Source organism: Dipodomys spectabilis, unplaced genomic scaffold, assembly GCF_019054845.1.
Source record: "Dipodomys spectabilis isolate Male_0828 unplaced genomic scaffold, ASM1905484v1 ptg000002l, whole genome shotgun sequence".
NCBI lineage: Eukaryota > Metazoa > Chordata > Mammalia > Rodentia > Heteromyidae > Dipodomys > Dipodomys spectabilis.
The window spans coordinates 49,503,196-49,524,607 of record NW_024870679.1 but is presented as its reverse complement, the minus strand read 5'-3'; the positions used below and the strand labels follow the sequence as shown (position 1 = coordinate 49,524,607).

At 48.8% G+C, this 21,412-nt stretch overlaps 1 protein-coding gene across 1 annotated transcript in view; it reads left to right on the top strand.

The window, feature by feature from the left end:
- The window catches only part of Slc2a1 (solute carrier family 2 member 1), a 31,326-nt gene extending 12,888 nt beyond the window's left edge, over window positions 1-18,438 (top strand). The window contains exons 2-10 of the mRNA XM_042678345.1: window positions 60-155; window positions 12,925-13,085; window positions 13,264-13,504; window positions 14,072-14,234; window positions 14,326-14,513; window positions 14,781-14,885; window positions 15,310-15,411; window positions 16,763-16,966; window positions 17,351-18,438. Of these exons, the coding sequence (XP_042534279.1) occupies window positions 60-155; window positions 12,925-13,085; window positions 13,264-13,504; window positions 14,072-14,234; window positions 14,326-14,513; window positions 14,781-14,885; window positions 15,310-15,411; window positions 16,763-16,966; window positions 17,351-17,551 (1,461 nt within the window). The 3' untranslated portion in view covers window positions 17,552-18,438. The remainder of the gene's footprint in view (window positions 1-59; window positions 156-12,924; window positions 13,086-13,263; window positions 13,505-14,071; window positions 14,235-14,325; window positions 14,514-14,780; window positions 14,886-15,309; window positions 15,412-16,762; window positions 16,967-17,350) is intronic.
- The last annotated feature ends 2,974 nt before the right edge of the window (window positions 18,439-21,412 follow it).

Genomic DNA, 21,412 nt, shown 5'->3' with positions numbered 1-21,412 from the left:
TCTGCTGCAGTAACCTGAGCCTAGACATGTCTGTAACCATGTGGTTTCTTTCTCTGCAGAAAGTGACTGGCCGCCTCATGCTGGCCGTGGGAGGGGCGGTGCTTGGATCCCTGCAGTTTGGCTACAATACTGGAGTCATCAATGCACCCCAGAAGGTAAGTGCTGTATACCATCCCAGCCTACAGATACCAACTTGCTCTGCATACCATACACTCCCCCACCCCCATCCACAACACACATACTCATGGCACCTGGATATCCAACTTGCCATCTGCCTCCCCAGGCAGGGCCCATGGAATACTGGGTTCTCTACAGATCATGTGGACCAATTTCCCGTCCAGCGCAGCCATTCATCATGACCAAAGCAGCACTCAGTACAGTGAGGCTGCATTAATCTGGTAACATGGGCCTCCCAAGGGCTTTTATAGAGCTTAGCTTCCTTGAGATTCACTGTTGTGAGCAAGGTAGGCTGGCAACCATCAACCCTGCAGGTGGAGAAAATGGCCAGAAGAGAAACCTGGTCAGCGTTACCACCACAGAAGCGCGTGCACACACACACAACACACACACACACACACACACACACACACACACACACACACACACACAGAGTTACCACCACAGAGCACACACACAGAGGAGAAACCTGGTCAGCGTTACCACCACAGAGCGCGCACACACACACACACACACACACACACACACACACACACACACACACACACACAGTGTTACCACCACAGAGCACACACACAGAGGAGAAACCTGGTCAGTGTTACCACCACAGAGCACGCGCGCACACACATACACACACACACACTGGCCAGAGGAGAAACCTGGTCAGTGTTACCACCACAGAGCACACACACACACACACAGAGCATATTCCCTTATAAGGCATCCAGTTCCAGGCTGAACTACCTCTAGAGGCCCTGTGCCAATCAAAGCCAAAAATGGCATCTCACACTAGGGAACCAAAGGGAGTGGAATCACTGGGATGTCAGGCCTGGAAGAGACCCTAGTGGTCACCTCCAGCCTGGCCTCTTGCTTAGGGAAAAGACAAGGAAAAGGAGGTCAGCAGGGAAAGGAGGTTGTAGCAGTCTCTCCTGTACCAGTCATTGGCATGTGTTTATGAGGTTGGGTGGTGACTTTCTTTTATAAATAGGAAAACAGAGGCCCAGGTCACATAGCTAGTGAGTAGTGGAAGCTCTTGTTTCTATGGCCTCAGGCTGTCTTCCTAACAAACTGCCTTGCCATTAAGAAAAATTTTATATATTCTTAGGGAAGGCACATGAGAGTAGCAGACCATGTCTGCTGTCCATATGGGTGAGACCAGACAGTGTGCCTAGCTTTCAGGGATGAGGGGTCTGTTATGGAAGAACTGGACAACATGTAGAGTCAGAACGGCTTCTTCCAAGTAGGTGGAGGATGGTTGTGGGGACCACACCCACTGCTATAGAGCAGGTCATCAGGAAGGCTTGCCCTGCTGAGTCATACTGAGCTACAGCAGATCTCATGGGACTTTTCCAGGCTTGTCTGACATAGTGGCTATGGACCTAAGCTTGGAACAGGCCCAAGCCCTGCTTTTACTAAATGCACTGTGTTTGTCAAGATATGTGCTCCCTTCTGGAATATTTTTTTATTGTTGATGGTCATGGGGCTTGAACTCAGGGCCTGGGAGCTGTCCCTGAGCTCTTTTGCTCAAGGCTAGTGCTCTACTATGCCGAACTACAACACCATTTCCTGTTTTCTAGTGGTTAATTGGAGATAAGAGTCTCATGGACATTGCTGCCCAGGCTGATTTCAAACCATGATCCTCAGATCTCCACCTCTTGAATAGCTAAGATTATAGGCATGAGTCACTCATGCCTAGCTCCTTCTAGAATCTGGATGGAAAGTCTGCAAGATGAAGAAACTGAGTTCTGCATACTCAAGTCCCCTGGAAACCCCCAAATTCATATCTAATTGGTCTCGGATGCTGTTCAAATCTCGAGGCTTTAGAACTGATTCTGATGTACAGCCTAGGTCAAGAACTACTAGATTAATTAGTGTCTTGTTGGTGGCATCATGAGTTAGTAACAGAACTAACACTCTTAAGACAGGATAGAGGAGGTATTTCCTGTTCCTGGAACAGGGCAGGATAAGCAGGAGATTTGCAGAGGAGGGAAATAAAATGCCCAGAGGAAAGAAACACATATTGAGTAAGGATGAACACTTTTATATGTCAGTAAGTGGGACCAGAGGAGAGAGGGAGAGTCTTGAGGCCATGGCAAGCCAAAGTTAGACTACTATAGACCTTGTGAGTAGGTTCAATCTGCAGAATGGCCAACCACCAGCATGCTGTGGCCCAGTCAGAATGGGCATGTAAGGGCAGACTTCATAGTTGGGGGAGGAGTCTGTGGAGGACAGGCAGGAGCAGATTTGCATCTTAGGAAACCAGTTGAGGCTCCTTGTGTGTGATATGATGGATCTGGAGCAGGGGCACTAGTAAGAAGACCACTGTTGCACTCATGGCCTGGGAAGGAGGAGTGGAAGGATTTGCTCACTAGTTCACCATGCAGACAAGAGAGAACAGTTCAAAATCAGCTTCTAGTTTTCTGGTTGTAGAGGTGTGGGAAGTGAGGAGGAAGCTGGCAGGAGAGGAGTTGGTAGGTGTTACAGGATGGCAGGATTTGAGATGTGGTGCAGCAGCACTGGGCATGAGCAGACGCACTTACACATCTGGGTCTGCTTCTTAGACACACATAGGCTGGGCACAGATTGGCATTTGTATCCAAATGGGTATGGAAGATCACCCAGGGAGACTGCAGGGCCAGCCCCCAAGAACATTGCCAAAGGATACCATAGAAGAGGAGCTGATACCTAACTCCCAGAGACAGAATCTCATAAAACAAAGGCAGGATGTGAAGTCTTGAAGGGCAAGGGTATTTGTCTGGATTATTCACTGATAGGTCCTTGGTACCTAGAACAACACCCATAGTAATGGGCCTGATGAATGCAAGTGAAAGAATGCTGTCAGATGTCCAGAGCTTGAAGTGGACTGTTGCTGAATGAGGAAGAGTCCCTAGATGCCAATGCTTAGGCCAAGCAGCACATGGAGAAGTCTCTCTGGAGTGGGATAAAGAATGAGGAGGATATATAGAGTTGAAGTGGCCCTTCTCTAGAGACTTCGTGGAGAGGAGAAAAGAGTCCATAGTGTCTTGCTTGCTTGCTTTCCTTGTCTTATTTGTTCTTTCTTCCCTCCTTCCCTTTTCCTTCCTTTCTTTCTTTTAGTGCATGTCTGGGTGCCAGTGGCTCACACCTGCAATCCTAGCTACTCAGGAGGCTAAGATCTGAGGATTACAGTTCAAAGTCAACCTGGGCAGAAAAAACAGAACTGGAGAGGGTGGTAGAGAGCCAGGCTTGAATGAGAAAACTAAGCGACAGCACCCAGGCCCTGAGTTCAAGCCCTAGTACAGGGACACACACACACATTTTATTGCAGATTTCTTTGTAAATATGTTGTAAAAAAAATCAGCAGGAGGAAAATGGAGAAGATTCAGAAGTGAGAACAGGAGTCCTGCAGACTCCAGGGTGTTGAAGCAGGAACAAAGAGGGGCATTTGGCCAGCAGGGTTATGACCCTTCTGAAGATGAGAACAAATCTAGAAGGAAGTTCTCCAGTCAAACCTTAGAGCTTCCTAAGGTCAGAAGAGCTGAGCAGGGTGTCACAGGGAGAGAGGTGATTTGCACAGAGGACCCAACTGAGGCTGTAAGCTGGGTTTATGGGAACATATGAGGACATCTATCCAAAGGTCACTTCAGAAACAGCCTTGGGAACACACTGAAATCTAGTGGTGTTTCCGGACCAAGCATAAAGGGTCTGTTTGTAATTTACAGACACCTATATCATACAGGCAGGCCAGAGTTTTTCCAATCAGGAGCAGATTATAAGTGTGGACATGTAAAAGTAGGAAATGAACATACAGCTCGAGCCTATAGAACAAGACAGGGACCACCATTCCTAGGTAGGAACTAAGTTGTTCTACAAAGGCACAATGATTTGATTCTGCCAACACTGTCATTCAACAAGAGCCACTCTATGTGAGGTACTGTCCTCAACAGCAGAGGGACATAGCAGAGAACATACAGGACATATCCCATCCCTCAGAGCTGCCCTCCTGCATGATCTGAACCGTACCTGCCCTCCAAGGACTCCCTTTAGAGGAGTAGATGAGGGAGTCCCTAAGTATCTGGAGGACTAGTTCCAGAACCCCCGCATACCAAAATAATCATAAAGTACTTGTACGTAACTTACACACATCCTCCCATGTACTTTGAATCATGAATCACTTCTATATTACTTGTAATACTAATACTATGTAAATCTCGTGTCACTAGTTTGTCTATTGTTTAGGGAGTGACAAGGGAAAAGGTTCAGTACAGGTGCAGTTGTTTTTCAAATATTTATGATGCCCTACAGACACTGTAGGGCAACTGTATAATTCATGGAGGCTTTTAAAGCTGAGAGCAAATAGGAGGAAATGAGTGATGCTGGGGTGGGGGTGAGGGAGAGACAGGAAGGTCTTTGTGAAGATTTGGCTGCACAGTTAGACCTTGCAAGGGGGAGAGTTCCACAGGGAGGAAGGCCAGGTATCCAGGCAAAAGGGACAGCATGGGCAAAGATGCAGTAGTGTGAAGTGTTATACTGCTATGGAGTTGGCTGGCATTCTGTACTGGGCACCCCAATTTCCCAGCTCTGCTCCAAAGGGCTTCTCCTAGGAAGCAGCTTTGGGCTGGCTATGGCTCTCTGGAAAGAAACTTTGCCTACCTATGGTGAAGAGGCTGGTTCTTTTGCTCATTACCAGAAGCTTGTTCTCTGCCATAAAACAGGACTGCCTGAAGGGCTTCCTCTTGGAAGTGGTTAATTAATAATGATATTATCTTAAATGTTTACACAGAACCTACCCTTAAATTACCTCTTCTCAGCAGCCCTAAAAAGCGGGCAGGCTGAAACTATCTTCCCAAGTAGAGAGAAGGGCATTCTGGCCCCTCTTCTGGGGTACCTCCATACTGCCTCTCTCCCAGTGGGACAGTCTCCACCAGAAATAACTACAGGTGGTTGGGAAATGAAGTCCTCACCAAGGGGCAGTGACCAGCATGTCTCAGAATAAGGCAACCGGCACAGCCCTCCTTGTTTGACAAGAGAGGACCCCAGTCCGTAGAGGTGAGGCTTGCCAGACATGAACTGGCAAGAAATGAACTGGACAGAGCTAAAGGCAAGACCTGCCTTCCAACCCAAGCTCTCAGCTGAGCTGGTCTCCAGGCAGACAGCCTCTCCTTGAACTCTGCCAGGATCTAAAGAGTCCTGGCTTCTCTCTTTCCCATTGCCACAGACTCTTATCTTCATACCAGACATGGATCTAAAAGCTTTCAAAATGGTAATTCAATTGTCCCTCATAATAACTCCATTAGGAGGTACCATAAACCATGTTTTATAAGAAACTAGGGTATAGAGGTGTTAAGCAGCTAAACCAATGACACAGGTAGTAAAGTGGCAGAGCTGGGACCTGAATGTAGGGAGTCAGGCTTATCTGGCCTTTGACCTCTAAAGAAGCTGGGCACCTAAGCAGCCATTCACATACCTAAACTGTCACCCAGCTGCATCCTTTATGCTCTGAGTTCAGAGCTGACTCAGGCTCAGTCATTTACCAGTGTCTCAACATTTCCTGCAGTTTCATAATCCTGTTCCACCATCACATCCTGTCACAGTCCCATCACTTATTAAGCCCCGTGGTTAAGATTCATGGCTTGTTCTTCAACTAACGATAATCCTTTCTCCAGCCCTGATCTGGGCACCAATGACACAGATGACTCAAGCCCTCTGTGTTCAAGTTCAGTCTAGAGCAAGTGCATGGAACCTCAGCTGTCTGTAGACAGTGAGGATGCCTGGACCAGGGAAGGTCGTTGGCCCCATATAGCAAGGTTTCTCTACTTTTGCACTGTTCTTTGTTATTGTTGTTGTTTGTTTTAACTGTAGAATTCTTTGGTACTGAATTGTATACTCTGTAGGGTGTGGAAAAGCAACCTCAGCCTCTACCCACTAGATGCCAATGTAACAGCAAAAAAAAAAAAAAAAAAATGTGTCTGGCCAGGCACCCCTGACTCATGCCTGTAATCCTAGCTACTCCGGAGGCTGAGATCTGAGGATCACAGTTCAAAGCCAACCTGAGCAGGAAAGTCCATGAGACTCTTACCTCCAATAAACCACTCAGAAAACTGGAAGTGGCACTGTGGCTCAAGCAGTAGAGCACTAGCCTTGAGTTAAAGAGCTGAGAGACAGCACCCAGGCCCAGAGTTCAAGCCCCAAAAAAAGTCTGCCTATGAGCAGTTGTCCTCTTGGGAGAGGCAGTGTGAGTAGCCCCCATGTGAGAAGGAAGCACTGTGATAGAAAGGAGGGCTTTCTAGAGGAGGACCTGCATTCACTGCAGGGTGACTATGTGTAAGGAAAAAAGTTCAAGCAAAAAGCATGGAGGCTTCGGGTGTCCAGGTCCTGTGGGAGTGTCACTGTGTCTGCCAGAGGAAGAGCACATGAGTCACAGCGTGGGGGAGGAGACACTTCATCCTAAGGGCTGGGAAGGGCTCTGCACAAGGCTGCCACTGTGAGATGAAAACTCCTGCCTCTGCACAGGAGACCCTGGAGGCTATGGACCAGGGAGGAGGCTGCTGCGGCCAGAGCAGAGGCTTGGCTTTGGCATGGGCCATGTCAGGGTTCCTCTAGGGAAACAGCCTGGGTGGTCTGGTCCTCTGTTGTGGGTTAGGGTCCAGCTTCTAGCTCCATCCTGGGCCTCTTACCCCATGTCCCAGAGAAAGGCCCCAGAGGACACAGTAGGTGGGACTATCTGTCCAACCCTACCTGGAACATCTGTTTCTGAACCCCCAGCTGACCCTGGGGGTATGGCTGATTGCCATGGAGACATAAACTCTGGGCTGAACCAGGGGAAGGAAGACACAGGACCAGCTCCAACTGGAAGGGAGGAGATGCTGGGAATGGGGGTCAAGGCCAGGCTGAGGGAATGAGCTAGACAAGCTGGACCTTTCTTCCTAACTGAGGAAGGAAAGGGAAACTAACTGTTGAACCTTTGCATCCCTATAGAACATCAAGGAAAATGGAAGGAGGGCAGACAAAGTACTGCCTTGGTTATCTGGCCCAGGGAATCTTGTTAAGGATTACATAGAAGAACTGAGCCTCCTGGGTAGAGGGTCCAGGGAAAGATGGTAGGATCAATCAGGTTATTAGACAAGCCACTTGGCAATAGTACAGAATAGGTCAAAGGTCAGCTGGGTAGCCAAATCCAGCAAGTATTTGTGTGTGTTCAGTATGGTTTCACAATTTAAAAGGGTTTTAGGAAAAATAAGTGACAGAAGCTGTATGTAGCTAGCCTCACATCCTCCCTAATAGGTCTTAACTAACCTTTTATTGGAAATGTTGCCTGCCTCTGTACTGGATCACTGACTTTCATGCTTCCCACAGATAAGGCACTCACCACCTGTAAGATGGACAGTGTCATCCTAGAAACCTAGAAAGTTGGCCTCTACTCTCTGTGACTACAGACCTGTTGGGGTCCCCAGAGAAGACCCTGGTTCTTTCAGGTTCTTCCTTACACAATAGTCCTCAGTGTACTGATTTTTCTCCTGGCTATATAAAAGTGGAAATTCTTTCTTGTTCCCCAGAAGGCAATGGCTTCTCTCTCTGATAATAGTAACAGCTCATTCTATGAGCCCAGTGGCGGGTTATGCCTCTTCTCCATCTATAGATACTGCTCAGAAATGGAGAGGAAGTGAGGACTTCCTCCATGGGTGGTCAAACACGTGGTCCTCACCACAGTCCCTGGGCCTGGTAAAGGGTGGCACAGGGATTCTCAAGATGCCCTTAGCCATAATGTAGACTTCCTGTTCTTATAGGAGGGCTTTTGAGTGACAAATAGCCACCCACAAGCCAGCTCCACCTGGGGACCTCCTTGCACAGAGCACCTCCCACCCCCATGTTATCAAGGGAGTATCTTCCCTCTTACTCTGTGAGGGTCTTAACTTGTATGAGATCTCTGGTAGCCTGTCAGTTGTTAGCAGGCCAACAATGTGACAAGTTCCTCCTTGAGCAGACCAGGGCCCTCCCTTTCCCCAACAAGTACTACTCACCCGAGGCCCTTTCTTATCTCTAATAAACAAGTCTGAGCATCAGAGTGCTGGTTAAGTATACAGGAGCTAGCCCTGGGTGAGATTTGGTTCCCCTGACTTAATCCCAAGACAGAGGAACCCACATACCTGAGGATGGGTCCCTGAGAGTTTTTGTTATTGTTTCTTTCTTTGGTCAGTCATGGGGCTTGGACTCTGGGCCTGGGCGCTATCCCTCAGCTCTTCAGCTCAAGGCTGGCACTCTACCACTTGAGCCACAGCACCACTTCCTCTGAGTTCTTATCAGCTGTTTTTACATCTCAAGGAGAGTTAAGACCTGAGCTGTCAAAACAGAAACCTCAGCCACAGCCTTACCAACAAGCCCCATTGGCACCATTTCAAAGGGGTAGAGTCTCTGAACCTCAGAAAATAGGGGAAACCCTGAGGCCTGTGGAACACACAAGGCAAAAGTGAACGAACATGGTGGCTGACACACACTTGTAATCCTAGCACTCCAGGAGGTTAAGGCAGGAGGATATTAAGTTCAAGGCCAGCCTGGGTTACAACATAGCCAGACCAAAACAAAAACAAAGCTGGGTGCTGGTGGCCCACCCACCTATAATCTCAGGAGGCTGAGAACCAGGATAGCAGTTTTGAGTCAACCAAGGCAGAAAGTTCTTAAGATTCGATCTCCAAAGTAACCAGCAAAAAGCAGGGCTGGAGGAGTAGCTCAAGTAGTAGAGTGCCAACCAAACAAGCTCAAGCCTCTGAATTTAAACTCTAGTCTCAACGAAAAATTAAAGCAAAGCCATCAGGAGCAATCATCCCACAGACAAGTATCTCTCCTTGTCCCCAAAGAGAATCCTAAGGATGCCATCACCCTAGAACCAGGCTTGTAAGTCTGGTTATTGATGGTGGATCAGGGAAGTTTGGGCCTTCAGAGGATTGGGAGACACTTATCTATGCAGCTCCCTTATCCAGAACAGCTTGTTCTGTGGAGCCTGATAAATATGGCATTTTGCTTCCCAGCAGCCCTTCTGTGGAGTTAGTTTTGTCCCTTGAATAACGTAAGTACTTTATTTTGTTTGTCAAAATCATGTCTGGTCTCTGCCTTCGGCAAAACCAAGTACATCTAGAAGAGCCTAAGATCCTTTGTTCATCAACTCACCCTTTCACAAGTGTGTCAGCACTGGTTCTAGACCCTGTCTAGTTCCTGGTACTCATGGAACCTTGGGGCTGGATAACAGAGGCAGGAATAATAGCATCCAAAGCAGGGAGGGTGAGGATACAGAGCAAAGGTTCAGCCCATGCACTGAGGGTAGATAGAAGAAAACAGCAGGTAGGGGAGACAGGATTAATCCACAATCCACAGGAGCTTAAACTTCCTATCATGGCACAAAGGCTTGGTTCGTCTTTGTCAATAGTGTGTACTGCCTTGTGGGGCTGGTATCAGTATAATGGGGTGACTTTAGTGTACCCCAAACTGTAGAAGCACTGTAAGGGCATTTCTTAAATTTCCCATAAGCAATCACTGAAGTGGGTCCTGTCATGTGCCACATGTTGACATTCCATCAGTTTATGGTAGATTAACAAATACACAGTTCTGGTCCCTTAATATAATTTAATGGAGCTGGGGTATAGAACATTGGGCTAGCATATGTCAGGGTCCCCTGGGTTCCATCTCCAGCACCACAAACAAAACAACTACCTATGACCTAGCAACAACATAACCTCATGGCACAATCTATATTCATGTCTGATGATGCTGGTATAACCAAACCTACTGTGTTACCAGTTATATAAAACTTTTACTCATAGCCAGGCACCCGTGGCTCATGCCTGTAATCCTAGCTACTCAGGAGGCTGAGATCTGAGGATCGAGGTTCAAAGCCAGCCTAAGCAGGAAAGTCCGTGAAACTCTTTATCTCTGATAAACCACCAGAAAACCAGAAGTGGCGCTGTAGCTCAAGTGGTAGAGTGCTCACCTTGAGCTGAAGAGCTGAGGGACAGCATTCAGGCCCAGAGTTCAAGCCCCACAACCAACAAAAAAAAAAAAAGTTTTACTCATATAAGCGTACAATATCCAGTACTCTTGGTTTTTTTTGGGTCCAGTTGTGGGGCCTGAACTCTGGGCATGGGCATTGTCCCTCAGCTTTTCAGCTCAAGGCTACCACTCTACCACTTGAGCCACAGCGCTACTTCCGGCTTTTTTTCTTTTTGCTTATGTGGTGCTGGGGAATCGAACCCAGGGCCTCAGGCATGCAAGGCAAGCCCTCTGCCACTGAGCCACCTTCCCAGCCCCTCTAGTACTCTTAAGTATGATAATAATAATGATTGTTTGGGCTGGGAAGGTGGCTCAGTGGTAAAGCGCTTGCCTTGCATGCCTGAGGCCCTGGGTTCGATTCCTCAGCACCACATAAGCAAAAGGTAAAAAGCTGGAAGTGGCGCTGTGGCTCAAGTGGAAGAGCGCTAGCCTTGAGCTGAAAAGCTGAGGAACAGCGCCCAGGCCCGGAGTTCAGGCCCCACAACCGGACCCAAAAAAAAAAATAGTAATAATAACAATGATTGTTTGTAATAGTGACTGACTGACCGTTTGTAGATGTACTATAGTGTTTGTTTGTTTTTTTAATCATATTCAGGGCCTGGGTGCTGTACCTGAGCTGGCACCCTACCACTTGAGCCATACCTCTACTTCTGGCTTTTGGTGGTTAATTGGAGATAAGTCTCACAGATTTTCCTGCCTAGGCTGTCTTCCACCCACAATCCTCAGATTTCAGACTCCTGAGTAGATTACAGGCATGAGCGTCCTCAGTGCATGGTTACCATTATTTTAGACTTCATTCCTTCTATTATAAAACAAGTCTGCTGTGCTCCACCAGCAGCAGCCCTACACTTCTTGTGTTTACCATGTCTCTTGATTGCATCAACAGGCATAAACTGTGTAGGTTTGTATTTAAAGTGCACTCTGATGTTTGCACAATGGAATCAGCTAATAACCCCCAGGATGTATCCCCATTGTTAAGTGATGCATGCCTGTTAATAATATCTGCATTTTAGAGATGAGGGAGTTGAAACACAGAGATGAAATAACTCACCTATGGTAACACTGGAAATAAGGAACAAAGCTGGGATCTAAATTTGACCGTATTCAGATTCAGAACCCAGGTTTCTGATCACTGCTCTATCTAGCTTCCTTTAATAGAATGCTTAAGGATGCCCATCTCCAGGCAGTCTTACTTAACCCCCTAGATCCTGGCCTGAGGTGTCTCTAGATTTGGAACAAGTCATGTGCATGGCAGCAGGGCAAGAATAAAAATGCTTAGAGGCCCAAGGACCCAGCATAATCACTGAGCATTTTAGGGACTTCCTTTGATTTCCCCTTTGGCAAATGTGGCTCCCCATTAGATTTTCTCCTGCAAGGCCCTTTTGGCTTGGGAGAAGATGGGAGGGGAAGGGGAAGGATGATAAGAAAGATGTGTGCTGCCTGGTGTGCATGAGCTTGCAATGTGCAGTGGGGATACCCAGATGGGTTGTGAACTATAAGGGTGGAGGGCACAACAAGAACTCAGGCTAGTGAGCACATCCATGTGTTTGTGTGAGATGGGATGTGTGCACAGAAAGCTGTTTCTCTGCCTGTGGGGCCGGGACTGGCTCCATGTGTGCTGGGTGGGTCTAGCTAGTCCTGTGGCTCGGGGTGTGTGTCGGTGATACCAGAGAGTGTGGTGAGTATGCAGAGAACCAGTGCTGCCTGTCCTGACCACATCCTAGGCAACGAGCCAAGCTCTCCCTGGGCTGGGGGCAGGGCAAGTGGGCGGGTCGAGACCAGGATAGGTTATTTTCAGTTCCTGGAACTGCTTCCTTGTCCAGAGCCTGTCCCCAAGCCTCCCAGCTGGACACCTGGAGAGGGGAGGTAGCCATAGGTCCTTCAGCATCATATCCAGCCATAAGAAATTGTGTGAGTTGATTGTACCAGGCTCTTAAGTGCAAAGTGAGAGTATGCATTTCCCACAGAATGGCAGGCTGTCTGTCCAGCTGTGCTTCCTCCCACAAGGGGCAGAGGACAGAGAGGGCCCAGAGGCAGGAGCTGGGGCCTCAGGGCACCACTATCAGAAAAGGGACAAGTGGAGAGAAACATTTTCTCCCAGTACCTCTTACTGTGTACTGTGCTACTAAACTTGTTCCATTGTCATTTGTTACCTCCTCTGCAGAAAGTTGTGTTTTTAAATGTGAAATACCTAGGGGAAGAATGAGAGCTGGCTCACGTCCAACTCTTATTTCTTACCTAAGGAAACTGAGGCCACAAAAAGGAGGAAAGCCAGTCAGGTGTGGTAGTGGACAAGTGTAATCCCAGCACTCAGCGGGCTGAGGCAAAGACGGATCTCAAGTTCAAGGCCAGGGATGTGAGGGTGATCTGGCTGCGACATCTGTCACCCCATTGATCACCAGGGTTGATTCGGCTGATCTGGCTGGCTAGGCAGGTGTCTCCCTCCTCCCTCACTGCTCCATGTGTGTCCCTCCCAAAGCTGTGCACTTGGTCGAAGGGAGGACCCGTCTTTGGTCAATATACAAGTAGCTGCGCTCCCCTACTAGAACCGACAAACAAGCTCTCAAGTTCAAGGCCAGGCTGAGCTACATAGTGAGATCCAACAAAAAAGGGAAGATGGGAAAAGGTTTCTGCACAGCTGTGCATCTTATGCTAAAATGATCTTCTGAGGCAGAAGCATGTGGGCCTTGGTCTTGCAGACTCACACAGGCTGTTTCTCTCCTTCAGGTGATCGAAGAGTTCTACAACCTGACGTGGGTCCATCGCTACGGGGAGCCCATCTTGCCGGCCACACTCACCACACTCTGGTCCCTTTCTGTGGCCATCTTCTCTGTTGGAGGCATGATCGGCTCTTTCTCTGTGGGCCTCTTCGTTAACCGTTTTGGCCGGTAAGCCAGAGCATGCTGGCTGTGCCCTAGGGGCATCTGTATCCTCCTGTCCCAAAGGTTCTGGATGGGGGTGGAAAGTGGGGGCCATTTCCCTGCTTGTTGCAGGATATTTACTATGACCCAACCCTTAGAGAATCAGGGGATCCAGGGACCCATCTGACCTGTGACTCACCCCTAGGCGGAACTCCATGCTCATGATGAACCTGCTAGCCTTCCTGTCTGCTGTGCTCATGGGCTTCTCGAAACTGGGCAAGTCCTTTGAGATGCTGATCTTGGGCCGTTTCATCATTGGTGTATACTGTGGCCTGACCACAGGCTTCGTGCCCATGTATGTCGGGGAGGTGTCACCTACAGCTCTTCGTGGGGCCCTGGGAACCCTGCATCAGCTGGGCATCGTCGTTGGCATCCTCATTGCCCAGGTAAGTTTAGATCTACCTGCCTGGCATGGTCCTTACTCTGTCTCAGTGGCCTTCATCTGTAGTTCAGCAGAGCTCTTAATCAGTCATCTGAAGCCCCTTCAAGACAAGGGAATGGCAGACAGGTCCAAGAGAACATACAGGCCATCCCAGCCAAAGAGCAAGATCCCCTAGTCCTTTTCATTCCCTTTCATCTCACTCTGGGTCTCTAGCAACAAACAGCTCCACTGTTGCATCAAAATGCCAGTCTCTCTTCCTGCTTCCAGGTTTTCACATATACTATACCTCTCTCCAGCAGTTTCCTCCATCCCTATCTCTAAAATCCTCCTAAGAATAACAGCCCCCCCTACTCTGTGCTGGACACATCTGTAGCCTTGTCATTTGTTCTTGGAGTAATGTAGGAGGTCCTATTTCCCCCATGTTACAGATAAGGAAACGATGGTTCAAAGAGACCAAGCCTCATGTTAGTAGAAGAGCCTTTATGACCGGTGCTCTTTCCCTATGGGAAAGGTGGGATGGCCTGGGAGGAGGGGCCGGGGCAGGGGCGCTCACAGCCCCTGGTTCCCCCAGGTGTTCGGCCTGGACTCCATCATGGGTAACGAGGATCTGTGGCCCCTGCTGCTGAGTGTCATCTTCATCCCAGCCCTGCTGCAGTGCATCCTGCTGCCCTTCTGCCCCGAGAGTCCCCGCTTCCTGCTCATCAATCGCAACGAGGAGAACCGGGCCAAGAGTGGTACGGGCCAGGCCCTGCCCTCCTCCCTGTACCCTGAGCCCTGGCCTTCTTCCCACTCTGAGCCAACCCACGTTCTCTTTGGTCTCACCAGTGCTGAAGAAGCTGCGAGGGACAGCTGATGTGACCCGTGACCTGCAGGAGATGAAGGAGGAGAGCCGACAAATGATGCGGGAGAAGAAGGTCACCATCCTGGAGCTGTTCCGCTCGCCCGCCTACCGCCAGCCCATCCTCATCGCTGTGGTGCTGCAGCTGTCCCAGCAGCTGTCAGGCATCAACGCTGTGAGTGCCCCCACCCACCCCTTCCTGTGGCCCTAGCCAGGCTCAGGCTCAAGTGTCCACTGTGATCAGGTCCCAAACAAGCCTCAGCCAAAGGAGAGGTTTCCCCTTTGAATCCAAGTGCATAAGGTGAATGGTACAGTGTCCATCTGTCTACCTGAGAAACATGTGTCCTCTTCTTCCCTCACCCTGTGTCCCACCCACACTGGTACAGAGGCAGGAAAAGGCCACCGTACCTAGCCAAGTCTCAACAATGTCTCTGTGTGGCAGGTGTTCTATTACTCCACGAGCATTTTCGAGAAGGCGGGAGTACAGCAGCCTGTATATGCCACCATCGGCTCGGGCATCGTGAACACGGCCTTCACTGTCGTATCGGTGAGTCTCTGCTTTTCCGGCAGCAGCCAGCGTCCAGCTTGAGGCCTCGAGGCCCTCATGACAGAACGACAGCATTGGCAGGGAGCCAGGCTTGTGTCACATGCTCCCTAAGTGTTCTTTCATTCTCAACAACTCGGGAGATTGATTTCTCACACTGCACAGCTAATACAGATGTGAAATGGTAAATGCTGTCTTAGGCCGCAGCTAGGATGCTCAGCTGTCTGGTCTCCAAGGCCACCCCCAGCTCTCAACTCCTGTACTGCTGTTGGGCTCTGGAGTCAGCTCTGGCCCCTCAGTTGTCTGAGCCTAAGGGAGGAGGCAATGCTGTTTCCAAGCCATTAAAGCTAGCCTCTGAGTAGATGGGTTCTGTGAGGAGCTAGGCAGAATGCCTCTGACACTGACATGACACTCTCCCTGCCCACAGCTCTTTGTGGTGGAGAGAGCTGGCCGTCGGACCCTGCACCTCATAGGCCTGGCTGGCATGGCAGGCTGTGCTGTGCTCATGACCATTGCGCTGGCATTGCTGGTAAGTACAACTCTGTAGAGTAGGAGACTGGGTGGAGGTCTGGAAAGTCTACTTCAGCTTGGATCCCCAAAATCCTTTGTCAGCCCCAGCCTGTGGGCAAGGCTGTCCCTGATTCTGCCATCCTGGGCTGGCACTAGACCTGGGCTCTTGAGGTTGTCTCTTCTATCCTCTCACATCCTATCTTGAACTTGTGATGGTTTCCTGACATAGTATCGCAAACTCAGACCCTAAAGGATCTCATCTCTCCAGGGAACAGCCTGGCCAATATCAACCTTTCAGAGCATTTAGCTGTATCTTCCTTTTTATAATAACCAAATAAAATATTACCCTCCCCCGCCACAGAAGTCAACATGCTACTCTTAAATGCTGTTCTCAGATGTGGAGGTACAGTTGAGCTACTGTAGGTATAACTTTGAAATGCTCAGACCCCAGGATACTTTGAATTGCATGTACATAAATTATCTTAGTGGTAGGACCCAAGTCTGAACATAAAATACATTTGTTTCATGTGTATCTTCCATATGTACATATTTGGACTGTAGCCTGTTACATGAGGAATGAAATTTTCCACTTGTGGATTCATGTCACCAGCACTCAAGGCTACAGTTTTGGAGTATTTATTCATTTAGGAGCATTTTAAATTAGATTAGGGGTGTTCATCCTGTATTTGCCTTTCAGGGAGGAGGAAATCTCTTGAGTTTCCTGTCACATAAAGGCCAAAGCCCAGTACTAACTGTGCTTGGGTCTGCTGGCCCCAAGCCTGTGACTGACCATCATGAATTATGCCATGCTCTCACACATAGAAGCACACATCTATCTGCTTATCTATCTACCTACCCACCTATCTATTTGGAAAGTCTTCTGGCTGCCTAGACAGTGGGCATGCGGCAAGTGATGAGTAGATCTGAGATTGAAAGTAAAGTCCTTGACTTTCCACAATGTCCTCAAGAATGCTTATACATAGAATCATGTTTGTTTGTCAGACTGAGCTGGACACCTTACAAGCCTACTAACATAAAAATACACACCATTCTTCCCCAAATGTTCTTGTATAACCTCTTGCCGGAGGCAGACTGCTCTGCAGCCACAAGTAGGAAACCTCAGGGGGGTTCTTAGCACTTCATGCATGCTGTTCTCAAAGAGGAGGGCTCAGGCTTGCAACTACCCTAAAGAACATCATTCCTATGAAGAAACTGATACATAGCACAGTGTACCTATAGTGTACAGCCAATGCAGGACCCGCCCCAGGCCTACTGCCTCCTTGTCCAAAGTGTAGAGGGGCCCTTGCAGCGTCTCTTTCCTCTCATGCTACCACACTTCAGCCTAACCCTCCCCTCATCTTCCTCTACAGGAGCAGCTGCCCTGGATGTCCTATCTAAGCATCGTGGCCATCTTTGGCTTTGTGGCCTTCTTTGAAGTGGGCCCGGGCCCCATCCCGTGGTTCATTGTGGCTGAGCTTTTCAGTCAGGGTCCCCGCCCAGCTGCTTTTGCGGTCGCTGGCTTCTCCAACTGGACCTCAAATTTCATTGTGGGCATGTGCTTCCAATATGTGGAGGTGAGAATCCCCATTGTCTCTATCCTCACTGTCTCTCACCTGCATACAGGACTCCATTGTGCTGTGCAATGTGTTCTCAGCATTCTCACTAGGAGTCATGCTGAGAAGAAAACTGAGGCTCAGAAAGAAGCCAGATTACCTGGCTCAAAACACTGACCTCAACTCTAGGTTCTTCCCTTAGCTTTGTATGACATTCCTGGAATCTGCCTGACATAGGCCAGGTGTAAACCAGTTTCACTTAATCATCACAGCATCCTGAGTGGCTCTTGGATATTCTGCTTCATAACAAATGCCCATATATAAAGTGACTTATCCAAAGTGCTTTAGCTAAGATATATGTGTAGGGTCATGATTCCAATCATGTCTGTTTTGTTTTGTTTATAGCAACTGTGTGGTCCCTACGTCTTTATCATCTTCACTGTGCTCCTGATTCTGTTCTTCATCTTCACCTACTTCAAAGTTCCTGAGACTAAAGGCCGCACCTTTGATGAGATTGCTTCTGGCTTCCGGCAGGGGGGAGCCAGCCAAAGTGACAAGACACCTGAGGAGCTGTTCCACCCTCTGGGGGCTGATTCCCAAGTGTGAGGTGCCCCATATCACCTGCCCGGCCTATTCCCAGCGGCCCCAAGGATATTTCTGGAGCACAGGCAGCTGGATGAGACTTCCAAACTTACAGATGTCAACTGAGCCGGGCTTGGGGCTTATTTCATCAGCCAGCAATGATATCCAGAAAATATTCAGGACTTTAATGGCTCCAGGATTTTAACTAAAGCAAGACTGTTGCTCAGATCTATTCAGAGAAGCAACAGGTTTTATAATTTTTTTATTACTGATTTTGTTATTATTTTTTTATCAGCCAATCTCCTGTTCCCACAACCCAGGCTTCACCCTGAATAGCCCAGTGCCTCAGGGTGGGGACCAAGCCCTATCCAGACACAATGCCTTCTTCGCCAAGATAATCTGTAGGGCTGGACCAATGACCAAGGACACACTAATAGAACTATGAACTACAAAGCTTCTACCCTTGGAGGTGGAACAGTCACCTCTTTCTGCAGGCCTGGATTTCCTTGCCCTAGGAGTCAGGCTCCATTTTAGGATTTGCCCATTCCTATCTCTTCCTACCCCACCACTCAAATTAATCTTTCCTCGCCTAAGACCAGTTGGAAGCACTGGAGTGCAGGGAGGAGAGGGGAAGGGCTAGACTGGGCTACCAGGTTCTAGTCTCCTGTGCACTGAGGGCCAGAGGATCACCATGAGAGAAGGGCCGTAGGAGGCTGACAACTCACTGCTGAAGAAGACATGGACACTCCTGCCCTGCTATGTATAGATGGAAGATATTTATATATATTTTTGGTTGTCAATATTAAATACAGACACTAAGTTATAGTCTTATCTGGACAAACCAACTTGTAAATACACCAACACACTCCTGTAACTTACTTAAACAGATATAAATGGCTGGTTTTTAGAAATATGGTTTTGAAATGATTGTGGATTAAGGTAGGAAGGTTTGGATGGAAGAAATGAGGGGAAAACAAGTTATAACCAATGTAATGGCTTTAGAGATTTTGGTTCAGGATCCTGTTCTTTCAAGCACCTCTGGTTTATACCTACTCCTTTAGAACTCATGACATCTTATTACCTGGAGAAAAACCCAAAGTCTTCAACTTGGCATCCAAGGCCAACAGCATATAGAGTTGGTGTTGAAAAAACTAGCCCAGAGCTGGTGGCTTGCGCTGGTTACTCCCAGCTACTCAAGAGGCTGAGATCTGAAGATCAATCTTGAAGTCGAGGTGGGGTGGTTTCTGTAAGACTTTTATCGCCAATTAACCGGCAAAAAGCAGGAAGTGGAGCTGTGGCTCAATTTCTAGTACTGGCATTAATAAAATAAAAAACCCAGTAAGTTGCCAAAGGATCGTGCCAGGCTAGAGCACTGTCTGGAATACATAGTAAGTTGATCTTCACTTGACAGGCTCAAAGAGGCTATGTGCCTGAAGTCCCACAACAAACACTAAATCCTCTGCTTTTGACAATTAAGACTGCACAATTCCTTTCCCGGGGTCCTGCTTCCCCCAAACAAAATGAACCACGTTCTTTGGGCCCAGTGAACATCCCTCCATCCCTTACCCGATGAGAGGTATCCCCAAGAGCTACCCCAGGACATCAGAGCAGCACCTCCAGAAAGACAAAGCTAGGGCTTTTGTTTTTGGAACTGCCTCCAAAGACTTGAACTTCTTCCAAGAATGGTAGCATGTCACTACCTTTCCATCCTTTACACAAATGGTGAATTTCTCCACCCAACTGAATGCCATCCAACCAGACATTTCCTTTCTCTGGCTTTTTGGCATACATAAAGCAGACACTCAAAAATAACAGTTAAAGCACCAGGGCTATGTCTCTAGAGGTTGAACAGACAAAACCTGGGGGGAATTTGCCTTCATAACTGCGCACAGGCAAAATTCCACTGGCCTACGGAGGATGGCTCAGTAAATCTGCGTACCTGTATCACGGGTACGAGGGCGTGCAGGAACCAGCCCTCCCCGCCTCACCGAGGAGGGGTGAGGTTGAGGAGTGCCTTCGGAGACGGCCCGGGCGGTTAGCTAGCTGACGGAGGCGGGCCTGAGGACGGGTGCGCTCAGGACTGCCCCAGGGTGCTTTTAACCGCCCTTGCCAGGAAGGTAAAGGGGTGACGCGGATGTGTGGCAAGGCAGATGGCGCCAGCGGGCGCCTAAGGCCCGAAAGCCAGAAAACCCGTGCGCCCCCTGGGACCCACAGGGCCAAACTCGGGTCTGGAGAGGCCCGAGGATCCGCCACGCACGGCCCGCGCGCCGCCATTCCCCGCAGCGGGGTGACGCACGGGCGCCGGGAAGCCCGGCCCGGCCCCGCCCTGGCCGCGGCCCACAAGGCTCCGGAAGGAACCGCTTCCGGTGCCCGGCGCCCTTTCTATACGCACCGCAGTGCGCCCCATCGTAGCTCTGGGGTCAGGTTCGACGGCCCGCAGACAGACTACCGTCCATCCTTCCCCTGGCCCTTCCTCGGAGCTCGGCCGAAACACGGGGACGGAGACATTGCCCAGCCGACCGTTACTCATTGAGAGGCGGGGCTACATCTGGTCCCCACCAATCGGAGCCGCAGTGAGTCAGTGAGAGGCGGGCTCGCTGGCGTTGGCCTCTGGAGACGATCCAATCCAATCGTCTGTCTTCCGGGAGGCGCAGTTTACTCCGGAAGTGAGGGACGTGACTGCTTTAGCGCTGGTTGATGGAGTTAACTCAGGTCGTTCGTTGTTCGCACTTCTTGAGACTTCTACAGCTCCTGACAGAAAGGAGAGCTTCTCCCACCAGTGCTTATCTCCCGGGAAGCTGTTGAATTCTATGGCAGCCTGTTCGTTCTCCATGAAAGCGGTCTCCACAAGCGCAGGATAAAGTGGCATTCCACTCGAATCTGGGCAAGACCGTTGGCTGAACTAGAATTAGACTCAAAGTACTTCTGAGTTCCTCCAGTGCAGTTTTAGGCAGAAAACACAATTCAGGGCCAATATATTCATCGTCTTTTTACATTAACCCTACATTTTTAGTGATTCCTTTCGCTCATCCTATGAGTCTGCTTTTGAGTTCCTTCCGAGTCTTACTGTTAATCCAATTGCAGATTCTGGGGGTGGTGCAGACCACTTAATCTCTCTCAAAATTACTGCAACAGCCTTCTTATGCTATCCTGCTTGTGGTCTTTCCCTGGGTGCTTTCTACGCGGAAGTCTTAGTGATCTTTATAAAATGTAAAGTTACTCATCTCTCCTATTTATAAACCTTCCCTGGATCCCTATTTCCCTTAGGATAATGTCCATTTTTTTCTAGCCTTACAATACAAGGTCATTCATGATTAGTCTCTTAACACTATACCTACTCCATTGCATCCATATCCTTCAGCCATTGGGCCACTTGGTCCTCTGACCTCCACATTCTCCTACCCCTAGGGAAACTACTCCTAATTGGGGCCTGCTTCATCAATTTGTTGGCGCACTGCTGCCAACTTGTGGCCGTTAGGTGAACATTTAGATCTGGTATGTTTTATTGTCAACCTCCCAGAGATTCAGAGAACAGATTGCTTTGGAGGAGACCCTTGACTGGGACTTCTACAACAAATAAATTTGGTAACTCTGATCCTAGTATTTCAAATGATTTTACTAAAGCAATATTCTGACCACAGTTACTCTACAGCTTATAATGCTCCACCCTGTTCCATGATAAACCTACATCTGTAACTACATTCTGATCATCACAGACTGCCTGTCACAATGTTTCTTCAATATCCTAAGGTCCAGCTAACTTGAATGCTCAGTATTCACTAGGCACCTCCTTCCTGTCTTACCTGTCCAAGGCTTTATATCCTTGTGTGCCTTTGGTCTTCCCATAATGATCTGTTCTCAAGAGACCAAGTTAACTATGAAGTT